The 21,061-nt window shown below is 47.9% G+C and overlaps 1 protein-coding gene across 2 annotated transcripts in view; it reads left to right on the forward strand.

Annotated features, from left to right (window-relative positions):
• CPSF1 (cleavage and polyadenylation specific factor 1) overlaps positions 1-20,835 on the forward strand; it is a 514,820-nt gene extending 493,985 nt beyond the window's left edge. For both annotated transcript variants that reach the window (XM_085604356.1, XM_085604357.1), the window contains exons 35-38: positions 790-945; positions 2,644-2,773; positions 19,229-19,367; positions 20,556-20,835. In XM_085604356.1, the coding sequence (XP_085460482.1) occupies positions 790-945; positions 2,644-2,773; positions 19,229-19,367; positions 20,556-20,603 (473 nt within the window). In that variant the 3' untranslated portion in view covers positions 20,604-20,835. The remainder of the gene's footprint in view (positions 1-789; positions 946-2,643; positions 2,774-19,228; positions 19,368-20,555) is intronic.
• The last annotated feature ends 226 nt before the right edge of the window (positions 20,836-21,061 follow it).

The raw sequence follows: 21,061 nt of genomic DNA on the forward strand, positions 1-21,061 counted from the left end.
TATGTCCAGAGTAAGTTTACCCTGCATTGGAGAAACTCGCCCATCCCTTGTGCCATGAGTTATTGTCATCTACCTGTGCAACAGGGACAGATGCAGGGTTGTGTTGGAGCCCAGTACTCATCATAACTGACTTCACTGGGCAGTGTCCTTGTTGTTATTTCGGTTTTTGGATTACTAGGTTTTAATGGGTTACCTCTTTTATTTTGGCCTTCAGACTAATTGACCCAAGAGAACAGTTGATCACAGAGTCCAGACATCTGTATTCCTTCTCTACATTTTAGACCCTTTTGCTGAAGAAACTCTTTTGCTAAAGATTTTAGACTTTAGTTCACCAAAGATCCTGCAGCCCAAACAAAACCCTGAGCAATAACATTGGTCATAGTGCCAGTTTTCTCAGAAATCTTGTGGATATCAGTAACTGACTATTCTAGTTTTTGGGCTCATATGTCGGTCCCAGAAGTTTCTATCATCTGCGTGGATTTTGAAGATATAGTGCTCTAGTGTAAATACAGCTGGATCACTGTGTTTTTTGGAGACTTTACCAGATTTCGCCAAACTCCTCATTATTCCTTGGGTCTACTTTCCATCTGCACGCTTGAGAGACCAGTGACATCACAGCCACTTTGCTTTAAAGTTATCCTCTATTTTAGTCAATGATTGACCTCTTGAGAATCCGGTGCCACAGAGGAATTCGTAGCAAAAGGCTGTCTTGTTTTTAAACCCTGCATTCATTGCTATGTTGGAAATGTCCAAGTACCTGGTCTGTAATGCAGATTGTTTGCTTTCCAGCCAAGGAGAGTTTTGGAGGGATGCGTCTCTTGAGAAGAGTGGATTTCCATGTTGGTTCACACGTCAACGCCTTCTGGAGAACACCTTGCCGGGGAGCCTTAGAGGGGCCCAGCAAAAAGTCTATTGTCTGGGAGAACAAGCAAATAACGTGGTTTGGTAAGTCTTTTCCTGTTGTACATCTGGGTGTGGGAAGTATTTCCTGGTATCTGATTCTCTGAGGTCTGTCAGACTCCATGCTACTCCATGACCCTTTGTCACCAAGGCTGCTGTTGGAAGTTTGGGAGTATTGGTACCCGTCTTCTTTGCATCAGGGAGTAGGGGGGATTGTTAATGAAGATCCCTCCCTGCATCCCATTAGGGACCTGTGAGAATTCTTATTGCTACAGATAGTGAATGTTCTGTAGGTCTTTTAGTGCAGCTCGGGCTAGCTTGTTGTGACGGAGGTGCAGCTTGGCGATGTTTTGTGTACAGCATTTCTGCCTCTTTGCTATTGGACAATGGCTGGAGTTTCTGGAGGTCCATTCTTGTTTCTGGGTGGTAGTGAGTTGGTCTGTAGGCGTTTCTACATGGTTCTTCTCCAGGGGGTGAGACTGGATAGGCGAGGAAAGGTTAGGAGACTCTAAAGGTTAATCAGGTGGCTGAGGGGAGGAGCTTTTCAGTATAGATTAATTTGATATCTTTGTTGTGACATGTTTGTTTCTGATGCCCTGGCTACAACTGCCCATCATATTTGCTGTTCCACACCACTGGTTCAATCACTTCTTAAACTGCTGCCACCTTGTGTCGTCTGGTTCGTCCACCAGTGTGTTTGCATGATTGGCAAGCTCACTGGAGTAAGACACTAGCCTGTCCAGAAATTGCAAGGGCAGGGTGACACATCTTTACAAAGGTGTGCAAAGGTTTTTGATTTGTTTTGATTGTTTTGTGCGGGTCTTGTAAGCTTCTGTAACGGTTTGCCTCTCATCCACTTCAGTGAAGCTCCTCCTCCTTTTCTCTGCTTCTATTAATCTCCCCACTTAGCTCTGTGTTTCGTGAGGGGTTGCCTAATACTCACATCTGTAAAACTATGCTTCTCTTCTCTGCTTTCATGGTGCTCTGCTTCATTTTCGCTGTGAAGCTGTGCTTTTCTTCTCTACTCTCACAAACCACTACATCTCTTCCACACATCATAAAGGCTGTCCTTGCATATCCATGTAAGGAAAGCTCAGCTTGTCTCTTCCACTTTTCTAAAAAATCAATGTCTCTTATGTGCTGCTTTGCCTTGCTTGTCCCTCTCTGCAAACCCCATCGTTCTTCTCTGTTTGTCAAGCTCGTGCTGGTTTATCCCACTCCGATAAAGTTCTACCTTGAGTTCTCAATGCTTGCTAAGGTTTGCCTGTCTTCCCCACTTTTATTTTGCTTTCCTCGTGTATCCACGTATGCAGAGTATGCCCCTCTTGTCCTCATGCATGAAGCGCTTTGTTGGTTTCTTCTATAAAGTCTTCTTCTCATTTTTCCCTTTCGTGTCATTTCTATATAGATTGCCCCTGATTTGTTGTTTCCGTTAAGTTCTCCTTTCTCTTCTAATGTCATTTAGTGCTTGGTGTGTGTTTCTATCGTCTATAAAGCTTTGCTATTTTGTCCATTACAGTAAACCTTTTCTGTACCATAAAATGTCCAGTTTTTATGTACAGCTTTTCTTTACCAGTCTGCCATTTTAATACCGAGAGTCTCTTGCCCCCTTTAATAAATGTGTTCGCTCTGTACCTTTTGCCCTCTGTAGTCCTCTGTCTAGTGAGAGCAGGCCTATGGCAGCCTGTTGTGATGGCCTGGTGTGATGTCTCCAGATTGTCTTACTTCAATCTTTGTTCATAGCTACTCTCGATGGAGGTGTAGGACTGCTCCTACCCATGCAGGAGAAGACGTACCGACGACTGCTCATGTTACAGAATGCCTTGACTACCATGTTACCACATCACGCTGGGCTGAATCCTAGAGCATTCAGGTAAGGACCATCAAACTTACAGTAGCCTGCTGATTGTGCTGCTAGATGGCGGGTGTCAAGGAGGAGGGATGGAGATCATCGGGTCTATTGTGAATGGTAACCTGCTAAACGTCCTTCTGGATTGCACTATCAAGGAGGAGGGATGGGACTCGCAAGTTGGCTGTAATGGGTTAGCAGCTAACTGCTACTGGACAGTGGAGGCTCACAGAGGAGGGTTGGGACTTGTGTGTCTGATGTAATTGATATCCTGACAGCGGCTGTTGAGGAGGATACAATGGGTAACGTGGTAACCGTGCTTCTGGACTGCAGGTGGTGAGGAGGAGGGTAGGGGCTCCCGGGTCTGTTGTGATTAGTAACCTGCTAATATTATTTCATGACAGCGGGTATCCATTAGGAGGGATGGGACTTACGGATCTGCTGTAATGGGTAACCTGTAAAATATGCTTCAGGACTGCGAGTGTCAAGTAGGAGGGATGGGTCTCAAGTCTAATGACATTTTTAATATGTAGTGAGAGGGGCTTGCCGTGAAGCGCGCTTGCATTTCCCACCGTCACTGAGGATTTCGGCGGTGCCCGAGGCGGCGACTGCGCTCTCTGCCCCCGCCTGACGAGGTGGGCTTTGGGTCCTGGACGGGCTCTGATCCAAATCGCTGCACATATCGGTGCAGACTCTGCCCGGCGATCCGGCTGAAAGCACAACGGACTCTGGCTGCATTTGGCCCCGAACAACACCAACTGCAGGCAGCGGTGAGTGGAGTGCGGTCGGGCTCTTGGCCTTTTGCTGCGGCGGTGGGTGAGGGCCGGAGCGATAGCCCGCGCTCTACGAGCCGTGGCCTCTGTGTGGTAGAAGGCACTTTGTGACTACGAAATCCTGAGCGGTCCCGCACAGCTGCTGAATTGGGACTCAAGGTGTACCCTGGCGCATTCCTTTCTGGCTTTCCTATTCTCCACACCTCGGAGCTTCCAGGCCCTATGCGCTGCCAGTGGTGACCCTTTGCATCTCCCCGGAGCTGTTGATGGAGCCTCAGATCTAGCTCGCGTTTCAGCTGCAAGCAGTCAAGAGCAATGTGGTGCTTGGGGCCGCTTTGTCGAGGTTATTAGCCCTTATCGCCCTGGAACAAGTGCCTGGTGCTTGTTTGAACTTAACTGGGGCTGTTTCCCCGGCTATATTTTATTTCCCAGGAGGGTGGTCGTGATTTGGCGGGCCCTACCTGGCGCTGTGGGCTGCTGCGTAATAGGCCTACATCTACTGGCAGCTGCGCTTGCACCTCTGGGGTTCAGACTGTGGAGGAAAATAAGCCGCATTTGCCTCGTTATTGGCCATCATGGGGGAACTGACAAAACACAAGTCCACCAAATCGCAGCAAAGAGCGGCCTCGGACTCCGAGGCGGATGCCCCGGGAGAGGGTCCCTCCAAGCTGGAATCAACTCTATGACGGCGGTGAATCACAGACTTTTGCATATATATCCTCCCAACTGGAGAAGCAGAATGCGAGGATGGGGGGGAATAGAACAGCGCTTGCCTTAACTAACGAAGATGGCCTTAGCGAGGTGGCGGACAAGGCGCTCCACATGGAAATGGTTTTAGCGCTCATCCAAGCGAAGAATGAAGATTTAGGGGCCCGGTCCCGCCCCAATAACATCCGTATCACGGGCCTTCCAGAGTCCACCAATACCGGCAGGATGGAGTCCTATATTGAGTCCCTGATCAAGGACATATTCGGCCCTGACAACCTCTCTTTTATGTTCATAGTAGAGCGGGCCCATCGCTCGCTGGCTGCGGTTCCAGTTGCCCCAGCGCATCCTATAGTAGCACGCCTATTGAACTATCGGACTGGAATGTCATCTTGAGGCTCGCTAGAGAAAAGGGCACAAATAACCACCAAGGGCACGCCCTGACTTTCTTCCCTGACTTTACGGTGGCCGTCCAGTCAGCAAGATGGGAGTTCGGCGCAGTCAAAAAATTCTTGCAGACGGAAGGCATTCTGTACGCCATGCTGTACCCCATCCGTTTACGGGTGGTCCAGGATGGGGATTGTAAAATTTCCACATCTCCTAAGGCGGCAATGTATCACGTCAAGAAGTTGAAGCAAAGAAGACCTGAGACTGCTGTGGATCACAACGACGGGGAGCAGTGATTGTGTTCCTGGGACTGCTCTGTAGTGTTACTGACATATGTGACATGCTTAGACTCTTCACACTGGACTCTTCTGCTCATATTGTTGTCTGGTCATGCCTTGCTAGCTATTACCTGTTGTTTTTATCTGCAGTGTCAGTGCACTTCATGCTCAATTTTCTTTGTTGCGGTATCCGATTCCAGCGGGGATGGTGAACTCCACCCCGAATTCTGGTCTTTTTAGAGGGTCAGGTCCCACATTCACATACATTGTTGTCTTTCTCCCTTCTAATCTGGCACTGAGAACTTTGGGGCAGGTGGATGGTTATTGCCGTCTTCCTGTGCCTCTCCTTGTACCTGTGCTCCAGTATTGGCTGCTTCCCTGGCTACACATTGTAATGCTTACTCGCTCTGTCTCCGGGGAGATTCACATTACCCACATTCATTGTGGTCCTTGATCACCCAAACTATCTGCCTTGTAGGGACGGCACCAAACTTTGGAATTCCTGTGTTTGATGCAATGTTTGTTGATGTTTGTTCATATATCCTTGCACATCTTTCTACCTGATCAGCCACCTCCTGCCATGTGGGTGGTTAGTAGCACTCTGGTGTTCACCCCCATGGGTGCTTCCCAAACAAAGTTCTGTATATTTTGTTCTCCAAGTTGGGGATTGTTATGGCCGGGACGGTATGCTTTGTTAACTTAGGGTCGCTGAAGTGGGTGGGTAGCTGTGGGGGGTTGGTTAGGTAGGTTAGTGGGCATTTTCATACTGCAATTCCATTGTACCTCTTTGGCCTGGTTTCAACATTCTCTCACGCTACTGATTACATCTGAATTTTCAAGTCGATGGGCAGTAACATAAAGTTCCTTACCTGGAACGTGCGCGGCTTGAATAGTCCCAAGAAGATACGGTCTGTGCTAGCGCAGTTAGACAGACTGCACGTCCAGGTGGTGTTCTTGCAAGAGACGCATCTTACGCAGCATTCAGAGAAGAACGTTGGCACCCATTGGGCTGGGCTGAGGGTTGCCTCTTCTTACGCTCGGGGAGTGATGATATTGGTGAAAAAAGGGGTCCCATTCACTGTGCTGCACACAGACACGGATACACAAGGCAGGGTGGCGTTGGTCCATGGTCACCTTTGGGGTGTGGGAGTCCTTCTGGTGAATGTCTACGGCCCAAATGTTGATGACCCTTCCTTTTTCAGAGATGTTTGGTGCTCCATCTCAAAACTTCCTCCGGCTGAATTGCTCTGGGGTGGCGACTTTAACGCCTGTCTGGACGGGCAACTCGACAGACAGCGAAGCGGGGCGACGCGACATAGCCAGGCAACTGAGGCGTTATTGGGTTTTCTAGATGCAGGGGCTGTACAGGACATTTGGTGCAAGCGGCACCAGGGCATTTGCGAAAGTACATTTATATCCACGACACATGGTCCCACTTGGACTATTGGCTCCTTTCAGAGATTGCATGCACTTGGGTTGTGGACGTTCGCCACATGGCCAAAACATTGTCGGATTACTCCCCTGTGCTCTTAGAGATGCGAGCTCCCACCTGTGAGTGCCCCCCGTTTCAAAAGAGATTGCAGCCTTCCTCACTTACAGAAAAGGTGTTCAAGTGCACAGTAGGCGTGGCCATTAGTAACTTATTTAAAGAAAACGCTGGGTCGGTCGACAGTCCTGGGGTTCTGTGGGAGGAATTTAAGTAGCCATCAGAGGCATCTGCATGGGGTGCGCAGGCAGGGGTCTTCAAAGACCTCCGACGCCAGATGCATAAACTGGCTGACAATATCTCTGCTTTAGAGCGCGAGTATGCCCAAAACCCAGCCTCAACTACACTAGCTACCATACGGGAGTTGGTAACGGAATATAATGATACAGCGACTCAGGAGCTAGCACATAGGTCACAGCACTGCACTGCGCGTTACTATGGGGAGGGGGGTTGCCCCAGTTGGTCGCTTGCTCAAAAACTGGCTGCACCTCATACTCCGGACCACATCACAGAAATGCTAGACTCTGAGGGAATAGCGCACTATACATCCCCTGAAATTAGTGAGGTGGTGCTGGACTTCTACTCCAATCTCTATGGGGATCGGTAGCCTGTGTCAGCTACCAACTTAAACGCATACCTAGAAGATGTCGCGCTGGGGTGGCTGTCTCTCAACCAACGTGAATACCTCACTCAGCCCTATGACGTGTAAGATGTAAAATTGGCCATTATGTCACTGCCCACCTGCAAGGCTGCGGGCCTGGATGGACTCCCTAGTGTGTTTTACAAGGCTTACGTTGATGATCTGGCGCCCAGACTCTTGGACGTCTTTGCAGAGGCATATGACAGTGGATGTTAAGAGGCCCTCCTGGTTATGCTTCTCAAGCCTGACAAGCCTGCTAACCGGTGCGACTCCTACCGCCCCCTACATCATTTATATAGATGCCAAAAGTTTGGCAAAAATGATTGCCAGTAGGCTTCAACCCCTCATTCCTAACCTGGTCCTCCCGGATCAGTCTGGTTTTGTCCCTGCCCGGTCCACGGTTCACAATTTGCGTACGGTCTACTCCACCCTGCATTACTTTGAGGGCAATTTTCAAGCTGTTGCTGTGTTGCTGGACGCAGCAAAAGCATTTGATTCCCTGCAATGGGAGTTCATGTTCACAGTCCTATTCAGAATGGGGCTACCACCCTTTTTCTGAAGTGGATACACCTACTATATGAGGCGCGTGTACGGGTCAATGGATGGGTGTCTACCGCGTTCCCCATTCAGCGTGGCACTCGGCAGGGCTGCCCCCTGTTGCCGATGCTTTTCGCGCTAGCTTTGGAGCCACTGGCTTGTAAGCTCCGCCAAAGTCACGCACAGGCAGCACTACGACTTAGCGTCCAATGGTAGTCTCGATGTACGCCGATGATAAGCTTCTGTATGTTCGAGAACCCGCAACGTTTCTCCCAGGACTGCTTTGTGAATATATCAAATTTGAACGCTTTTCAGGGCTTGGCATAAACTGGGCAAAATCAACGGTGTTCCCCCTCATGGCTGGTACGCAGCGCGTCGAGCTAGACTTCCCACTAGCATGGTCAACTGACCCAGTAAAATATCTAGGGATATGGCTTCACAGGGACCCCGAGGTGGTTGTCTCGGAGAATTATGGACGGGTTCTGATCCAAATCACGGAACGAGCAGCGCGATGGGCCAAACTCCCGCTCTCTTTAGCAGACCGCATCGCAGTAGTTAAAATGACGATCTTGCCCAAACTTCTTTACTTGTTCATCAATATCCCCATCTGCCTCCCTCTTGCGGTGTTTAAATCACTTCAGTCAGCACTGCTTACCTTTGTGTGGGGTGGCAAGAAGCCTCGATGCAGCTGGGAGGTGCTGGTATTACCGTTCGAGCGGGGAGGCTTTGAAGCCCCAGATATGCGCTTATACTATCTCTGCGCACAGGCCCAGTTTGCACATTATTGGTTCTTCCCACAACGATTCCAGCCACACGTAGGTATTGAAGCTGATGCTGTCCTTCCAATGGCCCTTGCTGCGACCATCTTGTCTGGTGGGGGTGGCGGACCTAGAACTGAAATCAACCCCGCACTTTGCACGGCATGGGTGTGGAAGATGCTTGCGGCGTGGGCACAATTGCATTATCTCTATGCCCCAAAGTTTCCTCTCGCTGCACACCCAGATATTTCTGCTACAAAAAAGCTGGCTGCCCTTAAAGTATTAGGCGCAGTGGAAATAACACAATTATTGGACCTTTATAAACAATGTCAATTCAGATCACTCTCTGACATACAGGGTGGTAGGGACCGGGGGTTGATGCTCTGGTTCACTTATGTGCGCGTGAGGCAGGCGATACGAACCATCTACCTCGATTACCCAGCAGAGTCCAAGCCGCTGTTAGCACTGCAGGAGGTGTTAGCAGGTGCGTAACGCACAGCCCTGAACACAAAATTGTATACTGCGTCCTTTAGGGAAAGAAAACAGCTCGATTCCCCTTCATATAACAAATGGGTGGTGCTACTGGGGACTTCACTACTGCCGGATATGTGGAAGTTCTGCTGCGCCCTAACTGGCCGACTAACTGCAAATTGTAACCTCTGCATCATCCATTTTAAATACCTGCACCAGTTATACTATACCCCTATTCAATTGATGCGTGTTGGTCTGCGGGAGAGCTCCTGTTGTGTTAGTTGTGGGCGTGGGGATGATGCGGGCTTCTTGCATCAAGCATGGAATTGTAAACGTATATACAGTTTTTGGGGTAAGGTTACGGATATGCTTACAAATGTGGTGTCAGAACCCGTGCTATGTACTCCTGAGGTTTGCCTATTAGGCTGGGCAAAGAATCTTTAACCCTGCAAACGCAGACCGGTGGCTGTTGCGACCTTCTTAGCTAAGAGAGCGGTGGCGCAGTGCTGGGGCTCTAGACTCACCCCAACACTGAAAAAGTGGGTCTGAGATTTACTGTATTGCAAAGAGCAACTTGAGATCTATGCCGAGGAATTGCCTATAACTTCACGCCCTAAAGACTTTTGGACTCCACTCTGTGTGTATCTTCTTACAAACCCTGATTTACAATAGATGCTGTAATCTGATGCTCTAAATGTCTATTCTTGGGACTGCCATATGTTGTAATACTGCCAGATGTGATGAGATTCTTCGTTGGGGTCACAGTTTTTAGGTCTCGCCTGGCTATCGCGTAAGCGATCGCTCAGCGAGACTCTAGTAAGGGGCTCCCAAAAGTGCTCCCAAAAGCGGATTGCATGGCGAGCACGCGCACAATCACGTGCATCGTGCCGCCATGCAATCCGTTTGGCATCCTACTTCAAAGGGTCCGCTCCCCCGCCTGGAATGCGCTCCCCCGCCAAGCGCGCGCGCCACGCTCCGCCGGGCTTGTCTTGTTCGTCTTTTTAAACATTCATGTTATCATGTGCTTACAAAAGCCTGCATGTACGAAATGGGTTTCTTTATTTTCAGAGCGAAGGGCTTTACGAGGTACGTCTTTAACATTATTTAATGCCAACAGAGCGCGGTCTTTTTACATTTTTGTTTGTTTTTAGGTTGCCATGAGCACATAACTGCGCTGTACGCTAAGCTTTATATTAATAGCAGCGCACATACTTTTTGTAGTACAAGTTAGTACTTTGCTTTGTTTACTTTGCTATTATTCCAGCTGACATAATACAACTGAGCATACTGTCTGATGCCTGATGCTTGCGAATGTCTGATGCCTGATGCTTGTGGATGTCTTATGCCTGATGTCTGATGCTTGTGGATGCCTGATGTCTTATGCCTGATGTCTGATTCCTGATGCTTGTGGATGTCTGATGCTTGATGCTTGTGGATGTCTGATGCCGGATTTCTGATGCTTGATGTTTGATGTCTGATGTCTGATGCCGGATGCTTGTGGATGTGTGTTGCCTGATATCTGATGCATGATGTCTGATACCTGATGTCTGATGCTTGTGGAGGTCTGATGCCTGATGTCTGATGCTTGTGGAAGTCTGATGTCTGATGCCCGATGTCTGATGCCCGATGTTTGATGTCTGATGCCTGATGCTTGTGGATGTGTGTTGCCTGATGTCTGATGCTTGTGGATGTTTGATTCCTGATGTCTGATGCTTGTGGATGTCTGATGCTTGTGACTGTCTGATGTCTGATGCTTGTGGATGTCTGACGCATGATGTCTGACGCATGATGTCTGACATCTGATGTCTGACACCTGATGTCTGACGCATGATGTCTGATGCATGATGTTTGATGCCTGATGCTTGTGGATGTCTGATGCCGGATGTCTGATGCCGGATGTCTGATGCCTGATGCCGGATGTCTGATGCTTGTGGATGTCTGATGCCGGATGTCTGATGCCTGATGCCGGATGTCTGATGCTTGTGGATGTCTGATGTCTGATTCCTGATTTCTAATGCTTGTGGATGTCTGACGCATGATGTCTGATGCCTGATTCCTGATTTCTAATGCTTGTGGATGTCTGACGCATGATGTCTGATGCCTGATGCTTGTGGATGTCTGATGCCTGATGCTTGTGGATGTCTGATGCCGGATGTCTGATGCCGGATGTCTGATGCCTGATGCTTGTGGATGTCTGATGTCTGATGCCAGATGTCTGATGCTTGTGGATGTCTGATTCCTGATTTCTAATGCTTTTGGATGTCTGACGCATGATGCATGATGTCTGATGCCTGATGCTTGTGGATGTCTGATGCCTGATGCTTGTGGATGTCTGATTCCTGATTTCTAATGCTTTTGGATGTCTGACGCATGATGCATGATGTCTGATGCCTGATGCTTGTGGATGTCTGATGCCTGATGCTTGTGGATGTCTGATCCCGGATGTCTGATGCCTGATGCCGGATGCCGGATGCCGGATGCCTGATGCCGGATGCCGGATGCCGGATGCCGGATGCCTGATGCCTGATGCCTGATGCCGGATGCCTGATGCCGGATGTCTGATGCCGGATGTCTGATGCCGGATGTCTGATGCCGGATGCTTGTGGGTGTCTGATGTCTGATTCCTGATTTCTAATGCTTGTGGATGTCTGATGCCTGATTCCTGATTTCTAATGCTTGTGGATGTCTGATGCCTGATGTCTGATGCTTGTGGATGTCTGATGCCTGATGTCTGATGCTTGTGGATGTCTGATGCCTGATGTCTGATGCTTGTGGATGTCTGATTCCTGATGTCTGATGCTTGTGGATGTCTGATGCTTGTGGATGTCTGATGCTTGTGGATGTCTGATGCTTGTGGATGTCTGATGCTTGTGGATGTCTGATGCCTGATGCTTGTGGATGTCTGATGCCTGATGCTTGTGGATGTCTGATGCTTGTGGATGTCTGATGCCTGATGTCTGATGCCTGATGTCTGATGCTTGTGGATGTCTGATACCTGATGTCTGATTCCTGATGTCTGATGCTTGTGGATGTCTGATACCTGATGTCTGATTCCTGATGTCTGATTCCTGATGTCTGATGCTTGTGGATGTCTGATGCTTGTGGATGTCTGATGCTTGTGGATGTCTGATGCCTGATGCTTGTGGATGTCTGATGCCTGATGCTTGTGGATGTCTGATGCCTGATGCTTGTGGATGTCTGATGCTTGTGGATGTCTGATGTCTCATGACTGATGCCTGATGTTTGTGGATATCTAATGCCTGATGTATGATGCCTGATGCTTGTGGAAGTCTGATGCTTGTGGATGTCTGTTGCCTGATGCTTGTGGATGCCTGATGTCTGATGCTTGTGGATGCCTGATGCTTGTGGATGTCTGGTGCCTGATGTCTGGTGCCTGATCATAATACAACTGAGCATACTGCCTGATGCCTGATGCTTGCGGATGTCTGATGCCTGATGTTTGTGGATGTCTTATGCCTGATGTCTGATGCCTGATGCTTGTGGTTGTCTGATGCCTGTTGTCTGATGCCTGTTGTCTGATGCCTGTTGTCTTATGCCTGATGTCTTATGCCTGATGTCTTATGCCTGATGTCTTATGCCTGATACCTGATACCTGATGTCTGATACCTGATGTCTGATACCTGATGTCTGATACCTGATGTCTGATACCTGATGTCTGATACCTGATGTCTGATACCTGATGTCTGATACCTGATGTCTGATACCTGATGTCTGATACCTGATGTCTGATACCCGATGTCTGATACCCGATGTCTGATACCCGATGTCTGATACCCGATGTCTGATACCCGATGTCTGATACCCGATGTCTGATACCCGATGTCTGATACCCGATGTCTGATACCCGATGTCTGATACCCGATGTCTGATACCCGATGTCTGATACCCGATGTCTGATACCCGATGTCTGATTCCTGATGTCTGATACTTGTGGATGTCTGATACTTGTGGATGTCTGATGCTTGATGCTTGTGGATGTCTGATGTCTGATGCCTGATGCTTGTGGATGTGTGTTGCCTGATATCTGATGCATGATGTCTGATACCTGATGTCTGATGCTTGTGGATGTCTGATGCCTGAGGAAGTCTGATGCTTGTGGATGTGTGTTGCCTGATGTCTGATGCTTGTGGATGTTTGATTCCTGATGTCTGATGCTTGTGGATGTCTGATGATTGTGGCTGTCTGATGCTTGTGGATGTCTGACGCATGATCTCTGATGCTTGTGGATGTCTGACACCTGATGTCTGACACCTGATGTCTGACGCCTGATGTCTGACGCCTGATGTCTGACGCCTGATGGCTGACGCCTGATGGCTGACGCCTGATGGCTGACGCCTGATGGCTGACGCCTGATGGCTGATGCTTGTGGATGTCTGATGCCTGATGCCTGATGTCTGATGCCTGATGTCTGATGCCTGATGCTTGTGGATGTCTGATGTCTGATGCCTGATGCTTGTGGATGTCTGATGCCTGATGTCTGATTCCTGATGTCTGATGCTTGTGGATGTCTGATGCCTGATGTCTGATGCTTGTGGATGTCTGATGCTAGATGCTTGTGGATGTCTGATGCCTGATGTCTGATGCTAGATGCTTGTGGATGTCTGATGCCTGATGTCTGATGCTAGATGCTTGTGGATGTCTGAGGCTTGTGGGTGTCTGATGCTTGTGGATGTCTGATGCTTGTGGATGTCTGATGCTTGTGGATGTCTGATGCCTGATGTCTCATGACTGATGCCTGATGCTTGTGGATATCTGATGTATGATGCCTGATGCTTGTGGATGTCTGTTGCCTGATGCTTGTGGATGTCTGATGCCTGATGTCTGATGCTTGTGGATGTCTGATGCCTGATGCCTGTGGATGTCTGATGCCTGATGCTTGTGGATGTCTGATGCATGATGTCTGATGCCTGATGCTTGTGGATGTCTGATGCATGATGTCTGATGCTCGATGCATGATGTCTGATGCCTGTGGATGTCTGATGCTTGTGGATGTCTGATGCTTGTGGATGTCTGATGCTTGTGGATGTCTGATGTCTGGTGCCTGATGTCTGATGCCTGATACCTGATGTCTGATTCCTGATTTCTGATGCTTGTGGATGTCTGATGTCTGATGCTTGATGCGTGTGGATGTCTGATGTCTGATGCCCGATGTTTGATGCCTGATGCTTGTGGATGTCTCATGCATGATGCTTGTGGATGTCTGATGCCTGATGTCTGATGCTTGTAGATGTCTGATACTTTTGGATGCCTGATGCCTAATGTCTGATGCTTGTAGATGTCTGATACTTGTGGATGTCTGATGCATGATGTCTGATGCATGATGTATGATGCTTGTGGATGTCTCATGCATGATGCCTGATGCTTTTGGATGTCTGATTCCTGATGTCTGATGCTTGTGGATGTCTGATGTTTGATGCTTGTGGATGTCTGATGCCTGATGCTTGTGGATGTCTGATGCCTGATGCTTGTGGATGTCTGATTCCTGATGCTTGTGGATGTCTGATGACTGATGTCTGATGCTTGTGGATGTCTGATGCCTGATGTCTGATTCCTGATGTCTGATGCTTGTGGATGTCTGATGCCTGATGTCTGATGCTAGATGCTTGTGGATGTCTGAGGCTTGTGGGTGTCTGAGGCTTGTGGGTGTCTGATGCTTGTGGATGTCTGATGCTTGTGGATGTCTGATGTCTCATGACTGATGCCTGATGCTTGTGGATATCTAATGCCTGATGTATGATGCCTGATGCTTGTGGATGTCTGTTGCCTGATGCTTGTGGATGCCTGATGTCTGATGCTTGTGGATGTCTGATGCATGATGTCTGATTCCTGATTTCTGATGCTTGTGGATGTCTGATGTCTGATGCTTGATGCGTGTGGATGTCTGATGTCTGATGCCCGATGTTTGATGCCTGATGCTTGTGGATGTCTCATGCATGATGTCTGATGCCTGATGCTTGTGGATGTCTGATGCCTGATGTCTGATGCTTGTAGATGTCTGATACTTTTGGATGCCTGATGCCTAATGTCTGATGCTTGTAGATGTCTGATACTTGTGGATGTCTGATGCATGATGTCTGATGCATGATGTCTGATGCATGATGTATGATGCTTGTGGATGTCTCATGCATGATGCCTGATGCTTTTGGATGTCTGATTCCTGATGTCTGATGCTTGTGGATGTCTGATGTTTGATGCTTGTGGATGTCTGATGCCTGATGCTTGTGGATGTCTGATGCCTGATGCTTGTGGATGTCTGATTCCTGATGCTTGTGGATGTCTGATGACTGATGTCTGATGCTTGTGGATGTCTGATGCCTGATGTCTGATTCCTGATGTCTGATGCTTGTGGATGTCTGATGCCTGATGTCTGATGCTAGATGCTTGTGGATGTCTGAGGCTTGTGGGTGTCTGAGGCTTGTGGGTGTCTGATGCTTGTGGATGTCTGATGCTTGTGGATGTCTGATGTCTCATGACTGATGCCTGATGCTTGTGGATATCTAATGCCTGATGTATGATGCCTGATGCTTGTGGATGTCTGATGCTTGTGGATGTCTGTTGCCTGATGCTTGTGGATGTCTGATGCCTGATGTCTGATGCTTGTGGATGTCTGATGCCTGATGTCTGATGCCTGATGCTTGTGGATGTCTGATGCAGGATGTCTGATGCCTGATGCTTGTGGATGTCTGATACATGATGTCTGATGCTCGATGTCTGATGCCTGTGGATGTCTGATGCCTGTGGATGTCTGATGCCTGTGGATGTCTGATGCTTGTGGATGTCTGATGCTTGTGGATGTCTGATGCTTGTGGATGTCTGATGTCTGGTGCCTGATGTCTGATGCCTGATGCCTGATGCCTGATTCCTGATGTCTGATGTCTGATGCTTGTGGATGTCTGATGCTTGATGCGTGTGGATGTCTGATGCTTGTGGATGTCTCATGCATGATGTCTGATGCCTGATGCTTGTGGATGTCTGATGCCTGATGTCTGATGTCTGATGCTTGTGGATGTCTGATGCCTGATGCCTAATGTCTGATGCTTGTAGATGTCTGATACTTGTGGATGCCTGATGCCTAATGTCTGATGCTTGTAGATGTCTGATACTTGTGGATGTCTGATGCATGATGTCTGATGCATGATGTCTGATGCATGATGTATGATGCTTGTGGATGTCTCATGCATGATGCCTGATGCTTTTGGATGTCTGATTCCTGATGTCTGATGCTTGTGGATGTCTGAGGCCTGATGTCTGATGCTTGTGGATGTCTGATGCCTGATGTCTGATGCCTGATGCTTGTGGATGTCTGATGCCTGATGTCTCATGACTGATGTCTGATGCTTGTGGATGTCTTATGCCTGATGTCTGATGCTTGTGGATGTCTGATGCTTGTGGATGTCTGATGCTTGTGGATGTCTGATGTCTGGTGCCTGATGTCTGATGTCTGGTGCCTGATGTCTGATGCCTGATACCTGATGTCTGATTCCTGATTTCTGATGCTTGTGGATGTCTGATGTCTGATGCTTGATGCGTGTGGATGTCTGATGTCTGATGCCCGATGTTTGATGCCTGATGCTTGTGGATGTCTCATGCATGATGTCTGATGCCTGATGCTTGTGGATGTCTGATGCCTGATGTCTGATGCTTGTAGATGTCTGATACTTTTGGATGCCTAATGTCTGATGCTTGTAGATGTCTGATGCTTGTAGATGTCTGATACTTGTGGATGTCTGATGCATGATGTCTGATGCATGATGTCTGATGCATGATGTATGATGCTTGTGGATGTCTCATGCATGATGCCTGATGCTTTTGGATGTCTGATTCCTGATGTCTGATGCTTGTGGATGTCTGATGTTTGATGCTTGTGGATGTCTGATGCCTGATGCTTGTGGATGTCTGATGCCTGATGCTTGTGGATGTCTGATTCCTGATGCTTGTGGATGTCTGATGACTGATGTCTGATGCTTGTGGATGTCTGATGCCTGATGTCTGATTCCTGATGCTTGTGGATGTCTGATGCCTGATGTCTGATGCTAGATGCTTGTGGATGTCTGAGGCTTGTGGGTGTCTGAGGCTTGTGGGTTTCTGATGCTTGTGGATGTCTGATGCTTGTGGATGTCTGATGTCTCATGACTGATGCCTGATGCTTGTGGATATCTAATGCCTGATGTATGATGCCTGATGCTTGTGGATGTCTGTTGCCTGATGCTTGTGGATGTCTGATGCCTGATGTCTGATGCCTGATGCTTGTGGATGTCTGATGCATGATGTCTGATGCCTGATGCTTGTGGATGTCTGATACATGATGTCTGATGCTCGATGCATGATGTCTGATGCCTGTGGATGTCTGATGCCTGTGGATGTCTGATGCCTGTGGATGTCTGATGCCTGTGGATGTCTGATGCTTGTGGATGTCTGGTGCCTGATGCCTGATGCCTGATGTCTGATGTCTGATGCCTGATGTCTGATGCCTGATGCCTGATTCCTGATGTCTGATGCTTGTGGATGTCTGATGCTTGATGCGTGTGGATGTCTGATGCTTGTGGATGTCTCATGCATGATGTCTGATGCCTGATGCTTGTGGATGTCTGATGCCTGATGTCTGATGCTTGTGGATGTCTGATGCCTGATGCCTAATGTCTGATGCTTGTAGATGTCTGATACTTGTGGATGCCTGATGCCTAATGTCTGATGCTTGTAGATGTCTGATACTTGTGGATGTCTGATGCATGATGTCTGATGCATGATGTATGATGCTTGTGGATGTCTCATGCATGATGCCTGATGCTTTTGGATGTCTGATTCCTGATGTCTGATGCTTGTGGATGTCTGAGGCCTGATGTCTGATGCTTGTGGATGTCTGATGTCTGATGTCTGATGCCTGATGTCTGATGCCTGATGCTTGTGGATGTCTGATGCCTGATGTCTCATGACTGATGTCTGATGCTTGTGGATGTCTTATGCCTGATGTCTGATGCTTGTGGATGTCTGATACTTGTGAATAAATTAAAGGCATTGTCATTTACAATACCAATAGCTCTAAAACTCGCAGTTGCGAGACCTATTGCATTGCAAATGCTTGTTCTCTCTTAGTGCCGTGGTGGACAATGGGTTAGAGGGTGGTGGGGAGTTTTGAGGGTTGTTACTTGCTCTATGGGAAAAAACAAAATAACGATCGTACTGTTAGTGATCCTTGATGACCGTTTTGGCCCCTTGCAGGGGACCCACTGTGTATTATACAAGCTGATCGATAAACAAATTAAAAAAAAGAGGGAAGGATACAGAGCGGTGGCAAGAACAGGGAAAGTTACAGCGACAACAGCAGGCAAGAGATACATAGAGGCAAACAAAGGAAAGGATAGAGAGCAGCAAGAACAGGGAAAGTTACAGAGTCAACAGCAGGCAAGAGATACATGTAGGCAAAAAAGGGAAGGATACAGAGCGGCAAGAACAGGGAAAGTTACAGAGGCAACAGCAGGCAAGAGATGCTAGTAGGCAAAAAAAGGGAAGGATACAGATAGGCAAGAACAGGGAAGGATACAGAGAGGCAAGAACAGGGAAAGTTACAGAGACAACAGCAGGCAAGAGATACAGGAAGGCAAAAAAGGGAAGGATACAGAGAGGCAAGAACAGGGAAGGTTACAGAGACAACAGCAGGCAAGAGATACATGAAGGAAAAACAGAGAAGGATACAGAGAGGCAAGAACAGGGAAAGTTACAGAGACAACAGCAGGCAAGAGATACAGAAGGCAAAGAAGGGAAGGATACAGAGAGGCAAGAACAGGGAAAGTTACAGAGACAACAGCAGGCAAGAGATACATTTAGGCAAAAAAAAGGGAAGGATACAGATAGGCAAGAACAGGGAAAGTTACAGAGACCACAGCAGGCAAGAGATACATTTAAGCAAAAAAAGGGAATGATACAGAGCGGCAAGAACAGGGAAAGCTACAGAGACAACAGCAGGCAAAAGATACATGAAGGCTAAAAAAGGGAAGGATACAGAGAGGCAAGAACAGGGAAGGTATACCAAGACTCAACAGCTGGCAGCAGCAGAAAAGGATGCACAGAAACAACAACAGGCAAGCAGTCCAGGTGGCAAGAATGTGCAATAGATGCATACAGGAAGAAGTGTAGAAAACATAAGCAGTGCAAGTCAGTTTGGGGTAAAGATTGAGTGGGGAAGTTAAGGGATTGCGAGGAAATGTTGGGCATAGATTAGGATGAGGAACATTGTAACAATGTAAATACAGTCTTTCTGTGTGTGTTTCATTGTAAATGCAGTCTTTGTGTATCTTTTCCAACGTGAAGGGTGTCTTTCTTTGTTTTTTATTCTACAGGCAGTCTCTGGCTGTCTATTTCAGTGTAAATGCAGCCCTTCAGTGTCTATTTCAATTTAACAGCAGTATGTCTGTGTCTTTTCCAGAATGCTTCACGTGGACCGACGCATTCTGCAGAACGCAGTGCGAAACATTTTGGACGGTGAACTCCTAAACCGATACCTGTATTTGAGCACCATGGAGCGCACCGAACTTGCCAAGAAAATTGGAACTACCCCCGACATAGTGAGTGCTGCACAGATAACGCAGAATGCCACTTTGGCAGTATACCGCATTCAGTTGACTAGTATTTCTAGAAGAAAATCTTTAGCTGGAACAGGTACAAATGCACTTGAGGCCAAACGAAGCGGAGAATTGAGAGTTTAGTCGAGGGGTTAAGTTGGGACTGGACACAGGAGGTGGATGTGAGTTAATGTTATGGAAGGAATAATGGATCTGTTGAAATTTGATTCAGCAACTGGTTTTGTTGTACAATGCCCTGCTCAAATGACAAGTGTCCCAATCAAGCAATGGCATGCCTTATCATCCAGCCACAAGACAACAAGAGTACCGCCCAAACACAAGTAGTGATATGCCCACCGTCATCCTAAAACAAGGTTTGTACCCAACATCAAGCAATGGTGTGCCTCACCATCCATATACAAGGTTCCCACCAAAACTCAAGCAATGGTGTGTCCACCGTCCAGACACAACACAAGGGTTCAACCCAAACATAAGCAATAGTGCGCTACACCATTCAGACACAGCACAACAGGGGTCCCACCCAAACAAAAGCAATTGTGTCATTCACCATCCACACAGAACACACCAAGGGTCCCACCCAAACTCAAGCAATGGTGTGTCCACCGTCCAGACACAACCCAAGGGTTCAACCCAAACATAAGCAATAGTGTGCTACACCATTCAGACACAACACACCAAGGGTCCCACCCAAACTCAAGCAATGGTGTGCCCACCATCCAAAACCATCAAGGATCCCACCTAAACTCAAGCAATGGTGTGCCCACCATCCAGATAAAACACAAGAGTCACACCCTAACTCGAGCAATGGTGTGCTTGATCAGACCCAACACAACAAGGGTCCCACCCAAACTCAAGCAATGGTGTGCCAACCATCCATACACAACACCGCAAGGGTCCCACTCAAGCAGTGGTGTGCCTTAGACCGAACAAGAGCCCCACCCAAACTCAAACAGTAGTGTGCCCCACCACACTACACAGGTCTCACACAAACTCAAGCAATGGTGTGCCGCACTATCCAAACACAATACAACAAGGGTCTCCTGACGGCTTAGTGTGCGAGGTGCTGGCAGCCCCTCTCCAAGGGGTTTCTTTTCTGATTTTTGAAAGGTTCACCACTTACCTTTCTCCTTCTTCGATCTGACCACCAATTTGCTTTCTTTCTCTTCCCAGATCCTGGACGATTTATTAGATATTGATCGAGTGACAGCTCACTTTTGAAGAAGGAATGGTATCCTCGTTGACAGAGGAGCCAAAGCTGCCGCCTATTTCCTGCTGCCGATGGCAGGGTCTGCAGGCTTCTCCCGGAAGTGAAGGCTGTGGATTTCTGCTCCCTTGTACAGTTTATATGTCCGTGTTGTTTTGTTTCTAATCTTATCAGGTTTTATATGAAGATGTCAAAGAATATTTGTAAGCAAAATGTAAAACAAAATGAAAAGAAAATGTAAATGTATTTCTTGTGCCCTGGTTTTCTTTTGCATCAAAAGTATAGAGAACGAAGCTAATTTGTCGAGCCGCACTGCACACTGAGCAGGGCATTGCGGGTGTCTGTGGTTTTCGAGATCAGAAAACATGACCGTACACCTATAAGTAAGAGTAATTACTTCATTATGCTACGTTCTAATTAAGATGTAGCAATGAAGCATGCTCAGTCTGCCCTTCTTTGAATACCACCTCAA

This window comes from Triturus cristatus, chromosome 5_1, assembly GCF_964204655.1.
Source record: "Triturus cristatus chromosome 5_1, aTriCri1.1, whole genome shotgun sequence".
NCBI classification, from domain to species: domain Eukaryota; kingdom Metazoa; phylum Chordata; class Amphibia; order Caudata; family Salamandridae; genus Triturus; species Triturus cristatus.